This window comes from Cornus florida, unplaced genomic scaffold (assembly GCF_030987335.1).
Source record: "Cornus florida cultivar Cherokee Brave unplaced genomic scaffold, ASM3098733v1 CherokeeBrave_3.0.0_Hap2_Chr05, whole genome shotgun sequence".
Lineage (NCBI taxonomy): Eukaryota > Viridiplantae > Streptophyta > Magnoliopsida > Cornales > Cornaceae > Cornus > Cornus florida.
In genome coordinates, this window is record NW_026775575.1 from 34,075,261 (window position 1) to 34,085,652 (window position 10,392).

The window sequence follows — 10,392 nt, forward strand, 5'->3', positions numbered from 1 at the left end:
AAGATATATGCCAACCATTTCTGAATTTTGTGGTCCATATTGAGATTTTATTAATTTGTGACTTTATATTTTTCAAGCAAATTTCATTATTGAAATTTTATTTTATTTTATTTTTTTTTTGAGAAGGTTGTCAATTTTTTGAAACTTTTTGTTTGAGATCGAAATCAACTAAAATTTTTTATTTTTCAAACTTTTTTTTATTTGATCATCTCAGTTTTATTATTATTTTACAATTTCTTTCTTTTTATTTAATTTTATATATAAGATATACGTCAACCACTTTTGAATTTTATAAGTTTGAAAATTATGTCACCCCTTTTGTACCACTTTTTCGCCGAACCTACATGCACAGGTAACGGAATTATTTTTCATGTTATTGCATGTACGTTACTTTGCACATGTTGTCGTCTAACGTGATATACATGTACACGTTGCAAATAAATTGCATTTTACATATTTCAACACTTGTGTCTAGTTGTAAATCTTTTCAAACTATATACTTGTAATTTAGGACGAAAATGCGTGGAGACTTATTATGACTTGTGAAACATCTTCCTAATTACACATTAATTCGTGACTATAAATTTTTCAACCAAATTTTATTATTGCGAATTCCCTTTTTTTTTTCTTTTTCTTTTTTCTTTCTGTATTCAATTTTATGAGAAGGTTGTCAATTTTTTGAAACTTTTTGTTTGAGATCGCAATCAACTGGAGTTTTTTTATTTTGAAAGTTTTCTTTATTTGATCATCTCAGTTTTATTCTTATTTTACAATTTCTATCTTTTTATTTACTCCTTAATTTTTATATACTCCGTATAAGATATATGCCAACCATTTCTGAATTTTATAAGTTCGAAAATTGTGTTATCTCTATTGTACTTTGGCACCACCTTTTCGCTGAACATACATGCACGGGTAACTGGGACCTCTCTCGTCTGACACACGCGGTCCATGCTGGGCCCACCGAATTGGAAAACCGGATTGGAAACCCGTTCGCTTTTGCTCGGTTATTTACTTACCCCTCCTTAACACGTCTCGAATCATCCAAGAAGGTTAATTATATACATTTTTACTATAAATATAGACTAATTCCTTGTTCTCATCACATTCCATCCATCTTCAATTACTTCTGCCAGATTTCAAAACGTATACTTACATAACTATATATATATATATATATATATATATATGTCTGTGAGTTTATATATGTATGTGTTTATATATATATATATATATGTATACACTAATGTGCAGATTTTTTTTTATTTTTAAATGTGGAAACCTTTGAATAATTGAATGTTATGACGTATTATGACTATGTCCAATCACTACAAATCGCACATGTAATCTGATTATACATATTGTAGTTGTGTTAATTAATCCAAAAGACCATTTATCCACCGCGTCCAATCAGAATAGATCATTTCTTGTTGCGGTTTTGATGATAAGAATGTCTCTCATTTTCTATTTCTTTAAATTTTAGGGATTCAATGGTCACTATCTCTGGATAGGGCTTTTCAAGAGATTGGTGTGTTATATCACCTAACACTTAATTAACACTTTAATGTTGTTTTTGTATTACTTGGTCAGTTGTCAGTTTCACCAAGCTAGAGAATTCTACTTCATTGAACAGTTCAACACGTATGTTAATATGCTTTGACTGTTGTGTTATCGTTTGTGGGCTCCAAATTAATTTTAGTGTCTTTTTTTATTTGGATAGAACGGATATGGTAAGTCTTTATAGTTAGGTTGTGAAATTATTGTCCAACAAGAAATTGAGTTTTGAATACTCTATAAATAGATATGAATTTAGGTATAGAGATAGATAGATAATTGTAAATAGAAAAAGTGCATTTAATTTTTTGAAAAATAATGTGTAATCAAGTTTTGAAATAGAGATAGTCGTTTTTCGTACGTTGATACGTAAATCTCGTACGTGTATATTCTTTTATCCTTTCTATTTGTCAATGTAGTGTGAAATCCTAACATTGACGGTATCAATGAGAAATAAACATGGCAATATGTTGATTTGATACCTTTAAATATATATGTTGATTTGATTTTAGTTATTTTCAATGTGTGATTCTATTCTTTCCTAAGGTCTCAAGATTCAAGCTGTGATTCCACTCTTCACCAGAATCATGTCGAGTACAAGTGAAACGAGATCATCACCATCGGTTGTGATTCCTGAAAATGAAGTTCAGCATGTCCAATTACTTGCTGGATCCACTGATAGATATGAAGGAGTCACTGTAGAAATGAAGGAGCCTATGGATCCTCATGTTTTTGCTACTTCGCTTCGAGCTTCAATATCACTGTGGCGCCAACAGGTACTTAATTCAATTCATTGATGCTGCTTATTTTGATCTGAGATTTATATTAATTGAACTCTTCGATTGTGTTGAGTCAGAAAATTTTTAAAGTTGGATTGAAACATAACTGCACGTAGAGTTTCTCTTTGCAGTATGGTATATTTATGTCTATTATTATTTTTTTTCTTTATGCACAAATATGTATATTTGGAGGATCCTTGCACCTTGACACAAAGACTTGTTTTGTTTATGTAATTTTGCAGGGAAAGAAGAGTGTTTGGATTAAATTGCCTATTGAGCTTTCAAATCTTATTGATCCTGCATTTAAGGTATATATATATATATTGTAATATTAACTATTGTGGTTTTTGGGATACTAAATTGGATTATAGAATCAGGCACTTGAAACCATCAATGAATTAATCATGTTGCTCTTTGTCATGTTTTGTATGTTTCATAATTTTGTTTTGCTAATTGTGCAGGAAGGATTCTGGTTTCATCATGCAGAACGTACATACTCAATGATTGTATATTGGATTAATCCTGAAACTCCAAATACTCTCCCTGCAAATGCTTCACACCGTGTAGGAATTAGTGCATTTGTCGCAAACAATAAGGGGAAGGTATTCCTTCTACAGTTGTCTTTGTTGTCAATCCATTTTCTCTATTTATGACTTTGGAACATTGAGTTCAGGTTGAAATTTGGTTGTTAAATTTTACGGGTGGCAAAATAGATCATAACCCACCAATTGCTCGCTTTAAAATAAATATAGATAAATTATTTTAAAATATGAGTTGAAATAGGTGATCCATATTCAACTCATTTTTATAAAGGGTTAAATAGGTTGAATATGAATCACCCATATTTCACTCATGATATAAGAAATTTAGTTTCACAACCTTTATTTGATTTATATTCACCTCTTTTGTAAAAAAAAAAAAAATTTCCACACGATTCCAAATTCTCTTTCTCCCACTATCTCTCTCTAAGATTTTATTTGTATCATGGACTCCTCATGTATGTAATATTACGGTTCGAAAGAAACCTATGTTTACATCTATATTTTAAAATAGGACCATCTAATTCATTCATTTATTCTATAAAAAACTTAACAGATGATTTCATATAATATATATATATATATATATATATATATATATATATATATATATATATAATATTTTACCTTAATGCATGTCTAGTCACAAAATAAAATAATATAAATGTAAAGAATTTCTAAAATAAATTAGAGGATTTACAATTATCTGTACATATTTTTACAAGCTTTTATCTATCTAAAATCAAAAATTATAATAATTGTTATATATATATATATGGTGTGGGGTCCACTATTTATGAAAAATTGAAAGGAATGAAATTAGTAACGTGGCCACTAATGAGAGAATTTGGTACGCAGGTTTGAATTATGCGTATAGATTTATTGTATATATAATGTTATAGGTGTAAACACATTAAATACATATAAGCAAGTTCTTATAAATGTACAAATTAAAATAAAAATTACTATATTTTATAGTGGGCAGGGCCAAGCCAGGAGGGGCATGTGCCCTTTCTTGGCACACACTGGCTCCGCCCCTGTGTATTGGTGTATATCCAAAATGTATAGAAAAAGTAAAAGGAAATAAAGAAAGTTTTCTCTGTCTACATTCTGTCCTCTCTTTCAAAGTTTTTAGTTTTAATATTTTGTTTATGTTAATTAATATTTATATGACAATAATGAGATTATCCAAAATAATAAATTTTTTTTTTTTTCTTAAAATAGTTTGGTGGGTCATGATGGGTTGACCCAATCCATTTTTATTCAACCCATATTCGGCCCGTTCATATTTGACCCTACCCAAATCCAACCCGTCCGTTTGCCAGCCCTAGTAAATTTCCTTTCTAAAGTTCAAATCATTTCATCTGGTATGTAGGTTCTGGTCGTCCAAGAAAAATGTGGCAAATTCGGAGGCACTGGCATCTGGAAAATGCCCACTGGGGTAGTTGACGAGGTGTGTAACTGTTCCATCTGTTACTAATTTTGGGATGTCGTTTTTTTTGATCTCTTTCTTTCTGTTATGCAGGGTGAGGATATATCTGCAGCCGCAGTTAGAGAAGTGAAAGAGGAGGCAGGAGTAAGTGATCAAGTCTCCAGTTTATTTACATACTAGTAAGAGAAAAAATATATACTTAATTCAGGGCTGCAAGTTAGGCAGACCCAACCCAACCCAATCCAACCCAACTCGATTCCAACCTAACCTCAACCCAAAATTTGGTTGGGTTGGACCAGCACGAAATCTGCCAAAAATGAGTTATGTTAATAATCCGAACCCACATATTTGGACGGGTTAGGCGGGTTTTGTAGGATAACCACTTTTTTTTTCTATTTTTTTTACAAATATGCAAATTACATTTTCCTTTTTCCATATTTGTAAACATCAAAATTTATAAAAGAATCTTATTTTTCAATTCATTAATACTTGCCATTTTTCATTTAATAAATACTTATAAGTGCAAATGTAGAACATTCACAAGCATACCATTTTTCTCTCTATTACAATTGATAGAATACAATAATTGTTTCTTTTGGGTAATTAAAAAAATATCTATACAATAATATGCAACTTTATAAATTTTTTATATTATTTTTGAAACTCTTTTAATTTCATTTGATATTGGAATATCATTAAAATAAAAAATCAATAGTTTAAAACTAATAATTCTTGTAATATATTAAATAAATTATATATAACGGCTATCGTATTTTATACCACGAATTTTCATTAACATTCATATTATATCCATATACATATATATGCGTGTTTTTGTGACTTGCATTTTTTATGCCGAATTTTTAAACAAAAAAATTTAATTATACTATCACGCAGCTTTGTTTACTGTACCATATTTAGCTACAATCCAAAGTTAAAGGAAATGAATGTTTATCTATATTTTTTTTTAATAATAACAATATATTCTGATTTGTCTTTTTTTTTTTTTTTTTTTCCAGTCAATTAACAAGAATTTATTTCCTTTTTTACTTATTTTTCCTAAAAATAACTGGAATAATTGGAAAAAGGCTTCCCAAAACAACAGCAATGTTTGAGGGCTCGATTAATTAATTTAATTCAACCAAAAATTAAAAAAAAATTACAAAAATTTGTTTGGTGCACAAATTTTGAAAATTCAATTAAGCAAAAGTCATTCTGATTACAATATTACAGTATAATATATATACATATATATATATATATATATATATATATATATATATATATATATATATATATTGTGAGATCTAACTTGAAAATTTAAAACCAAATAGGCCTTCAAACTTCCATTTGAGAAATACGGACAAGTTAGGGATGGATTGTAAAATTGTTTAATTTGAAGTTTTGTGTTGGGTTCGGATTGAACCCAGCCCAATCCGGACAAGCTTGGGTTTTGATAAAATCCAATCCGATTTGAATCAATTTGTGAATTTAAAAATCCAAGTTCTAAAATTTTTGGAATGGATTCGGGCTGGGCTGGGTTAGCCCGCCCAAGATGCACCCCTACTTAGTTAAGAGATCTCTTCAATTGGTCAATTTAGGGTTGAAAGCCCTCACTTATTAACGTCTTATATAGGAAACGACATTTGACATCATGTCCCAAGCTTGGGCAATTTTTGAGTGATCCTTGGTGTAGAGGCCATATCGATCTGAGACTCGGTTTTTTTTTTTTTGGCTTCAGATTGAAACAGAATTCGTGGAAGTCCTCGCATTCAGGTGAGATGTCTGCTCAATATTATCTGAATATTTGTAGTAGAAAACAGAAATTGGAAAAACATTTTTTTTCACTGGTGTACTGTTTTGCCAGTTTCAAAAAATACTAAACTATTGTACCACCTAGCAAAACAAGTAACATGATATCATTTTCGTATCCTCATTATAAACTATGACACTTTCTCAAAATCACACTTCAATTACAGGCAAAGTCACAAGTCATTCTTTAGCAAGTCAGACTTGATGTTCGTTTGCATGCTAAGGCCACTCTCATTTGATATCCAGAAGCAAGATTCAGAGCTCGAGGCAGCACAGGTACGTAAATCCCGTCAGACTGATTGATTATGAGTATCAATATGCTTTTGATAAATCAAACTAACGGCAGGAGCGCTCATTTGTAATGGGCAGTGCTTTCACAACATTTTAGTGCGCCCTTCTATCTAATGGTGTAAATTTGTTCCTAGGATTATCAATCAAATGAATAACTGGTTATTCATTGGCAATACTACCTTAGGTTTGTCATTTGGCAATAGTCTGGTAAGCGTCGAATTTTGGCCCTGCCTACTGCTTTGCCTTGATTACATAGGAAGAATGGCTCATCTTTTCTCCCATTTTGTTCATCACTCACTTTATTAGTAATGTGCAATTTCAAGAATCTGACTCAGACTACGCCACTAATTACTGCATGCTAAGCAATTTTCACATCATTGCTTTACCCTCTTTTTTTTCTCATTTTGTTTTTCTCTTCCTTTCAGTGGATGTCATTTGAGGAATATGCAGCCCAACCATTTGTGCTGAAAAATGCGAGCTTCGAATATGTTGCGAAAATATGCTTAGCAAAGAAGGACAAGGACTATGCTGGCTTTTCTGTGATGCCTGCAACTACAGGATTTTCTGCTAAAAAGAGTTTTTTATACTGCAATAATCGGGATCTGGGGCAGTAACCTACCTAGAAGGAGTTACTTTTAGTGCCCAGAATAATGTATGTCCCTGCAAGATCTGCTACATTGAACCTTTTGATGAAGCAACTTACTGGGGACAAAAATAAAAAATAGAGAAAATTTTTAATTTGGAATGTTCTTAATGTAGTTTTCATTTCTTTGATAAAATAAGTGATATATATATATATATATATATATATATACATCAGTTAACAGATGAGCACAGGGTACAATTCATTTGATAGAGTCCCAAGGTCAATATATTGTACATGAAATATTTAATAAAATCATGTGATTATTAAGATATACAGGTCCCTTTGATCTAACTTTTGTTAGCTTTTTATCGGATACCACTTTCTGACTTTGCTTTGATACTACTTTGTTGACTTTTTCTCTGATACCACTTTGCTAGAAATAGTAGCCTAGATACACACAATACTCAATAATGTTTTGGAAGAGAATGATATGAAGGAATACTTGAATAATTATTTTATTCCACCTCTAATTCATATTCTAAAATGACTAAAGTACATGATTATATAAGCCTCACATATGTATGCATAACCATTATATTTAAAGGCCTAATTACATCCATTATTCCCACTAGCATAACCATTAGTAACATAACTCCCACTAACATAGTATTTAGGAGACTTAATTCATATACCTCTTAGTCTTATATAACATTCACCATCAAGACCATTTACTACCCCACTAACATGAAATGCACACATGCATCATGTATACCAAATACTTGAAAATACTAATTACAACTAAAATTCTAAAGTCAAGTTTATTTTCAACACCCCCCTTTAAACTTGATTTTGTAACTTGAAAGTAAACTTTTTATTGATCTTGGGGGCTTGATCAAAAGTTTGTTACTTTGTCTTGATTTCCATCTCCTTCAATTGCAACAATCTCAAAAGTTTGTTACTTTGTCTTGATTTCCATCTCCTTCAATTGCAACAATCTCAAAAGTTTGTTATATTGTCTTGATTTCCATCTCCTTCAATTGCAACAATCTTCTTGGCCATTTCCATTGATGGATATGGCTTGTGAAAAATCTTCAAATGCTTGTTTGATGTCTTCACATAATCATATATCATCCTCTTTATATAAATGCACCATCTATCTTTTTTTCTTCTTGAATCTTTTATGACTCTTCAACTTCACATATGCTTCTTCTTTAGAGTCAAAAAATAACTCCATATTCATCCAACCTGTGTCAATTACAAAACTCTCCAAACCATTTTTCAAAAAATAATTTGAGAAATTATTATCATCTTGAGCATCAATCTCATACTTTGTTGGAATAACTTTCTCCAAGAAAAGTTCATCATTCTCCACAATATGAACACAATTATCATAATATTTATTTTGCTTTCCATATGAGATGAATATGAAGAAATCAAAATTTTATCAAATAAGTTATATCTAACTTCTTTGAAATTGGAATTTGGAACCATACCTGAAACTGTTAACTCACCAATTTCTTCAACTTTTGCCTCTTCTTTAGCACTTTCTTCTTCTTTAATTTCTCTTTCCACTTCAATCTCATCCACTTTTTCAATCTCTTCTTTGACACCTTTCTTTATCTCTTCCTTATTCTCTTTTTCACTTTGGCCTTCAACTTTTGAATCTTCAATTTCTTCAACTTCATTTGTGTTGTACGCCTCTTCATTCTCCACAAATTTCTCCTCAAGACTTTCATAATCATCCTTCGGAAACTCATCATCCTCAAAGCATTATACCCAATACTCCGTGGGTCGTGATTCACTTCTATGATTGGAAACGATGGTCTCGATCATCTTCCAAACACAACTTGGAGTTTCGGACTCTCCAAAATACCCCTAAATTTCTTGATGTATTGCTTTCTGCAACACTACCAATGCCTTTTCTTCTTCTTTTTTTTTTTCTCGAAGCTTGTTGGACATGCTATTCTTTGGCTCTAATCCCACAACATCCCATAAATCACATGCTTTGAGGTATGAAGTCATGATGATTCTCATTCTCCTGTAATTAGAGAACATCATCTTCTCACTAAGAAAATACATTTTCTCCCATTCATCATCATTAAGGAGAAACATGTTTTTCTCAAATGTTGAACCTTTTAGGATCAACTTCGTCAGGCCTTCAGGATCGTCTAGGCTCTGAACATGAAATCTGGCACTGATATGTTGAAACCTAGCTCTGATATGGAACCTGGCTCTGATAATGACCTGGCTCTGATACCACTTTGTTAGCTTTTTCTCTGATACCACTTTCTGACTTTGCTCTGATACTACTTTGTTGGCTTTTTCTCTGATACCACTTTGTTGAAAATAGTGGCCTAGATACACACAATACTCAATAATGTTTTGGAAGAGAATGATATGGAGGAATACTTGAATAATTATTTTATTCCATCTCTAATTCATATTCTGAAATGACTAAAAGTACATGATTATATAGGCCTCACATATGTATGCATAACCATTACATTTAAAGGCCTAATTACATCAATTATTCCCACTAACATAACCATTAGTAGCATAACTCCAACTAACATAGTATTTAGGAGACTTAACTCCCATACCTCTTAGTCTTACATAACCTTCTCCATCAAGACCATTTACTACCCCACTAACATGAAATGCACACATGCATCATGTATACCAAATACTTGAAAATACTAATTACAATTAAAATTCTAAAATCAAGTTTATTTTCAACAACTTTTGCATTGCTGGTAATGGTGAGTAACTGAGTTGTTATTATTGTTGATGTATGGGCGTTTTCGTGCTCATTTCTCTTTTATCACTTTGTGTTTTGTCTGCGTGGGATTCATACACACAAGTCAATATCCTATTCTCGTTTCAATTACCACCTTGCTTAGTAAATATCACGCTTTGTGTTTATGTGTCATATGGTAGCTATTCCCGAGGAAAATTATATAGCTTTAACACATACATTAGGAATGTAACGACCCAGTCATTTGCCTTCCTTTCCTTTTTCCTGAAATTTTACAAATGAATTTTTTTCATTTAATTTTCTTTTCTGAGCTCTGTTTCGTGTCGCTTAGTGTCATCTCGAGTGCTCGGAATTGGTTCTTAAGACTCTTTTCCGTGGATTGACAACTTCCTTTGAGGACCAAGTCATTTTCACAATTTTTGTTTTTCGAAACTATGCGTTATTTCATCCTTTTCCCTATTTTATCTTTTTTCCGTTTAACACTTTGTTGGCATAACCACACTTCTTGTGTTCGGAGTTGGTTTTTGCCTTCATGTATCTCCATCTTGAGTGGTTTCCACGAAATACGTATCTTTACTTTTGTAAGAAAGTACTCTGGTTGCTCCCGGTGTCCATAGGGGCATGGATGCAAAGTTCTTCAAAAT

The 10,392-nt window shown here is 31.5% G+C and overlaps 1 protein-coding gene across 2 annotated transcripts; it reads left to right on the forward strand.

The window, feature by feature from the left end:
• The first annotated feature begins 1,121 nt into the window (after positions 1–1,121).
• On the forward strand, positions 1,122–7,304 carry LOC132306258 (nudix hydrolase 2-like). 2 transcript variants are annotated; one of them, XM_059803585.1, is made up of 9 exons: positions 1,122–1,146; positions 2,109–2,330; positions 2,576–2,641; positions 2,795–2,935; positions 4,248–4,325; positions 4,398–4,448; positions 6,046–6,080; positions 6,284–6,392; positions 6,833–7,304. In XM_059803585.1, the coding sequence occupies exons 2-9, from the start codon at positions 2,142–2,144 to the stop codon at positions 7,019–7,021; spliced, it is 858 nt and encodes a 285-aa protein (XP_059659568.1). In that variant the 5' UTR covers positions 1,122–1,146; positions 2,109–2,141; the 3' UTR covers positions 7,022–7,304. The 2 variants fall into 2 exon arrangements, with proteins under 2 accessions (XP_059659568.1, XP_059659567.1); XM_059803584.1 differs by having other exon boundaries at positions 1,124–1,146; positions 2,101–2,330.
• Positions 7,305–10,392: the final 3,088 nt, after the last annotated feature.

Excerpts from the sequence above, each read along its gene's own strand:
- LOC132306258 (XM_059803585.1), top strand. The coding sequence starts at position 2,142 with ATGTCGAGTACAAGTGAAACGAGATCATCACCATCGGTTGTGATTCCT. Across the intron at positions 6,081-6,283 it reads GTGGAAGTCCTCGCATTCAG|GCAAAGTCACAAGTCATTCT; the intron begins GTGAGATGTCTG and ends CTTCAATTACAG. Across the intron at positions 6,393-6,832 it reads CAGAGCTCGAGGCAGCACAG|TGGATGTCATTTGAGGAATA; the intron begins GTACGTAAATCC and ends TCTTCCTTTCAG.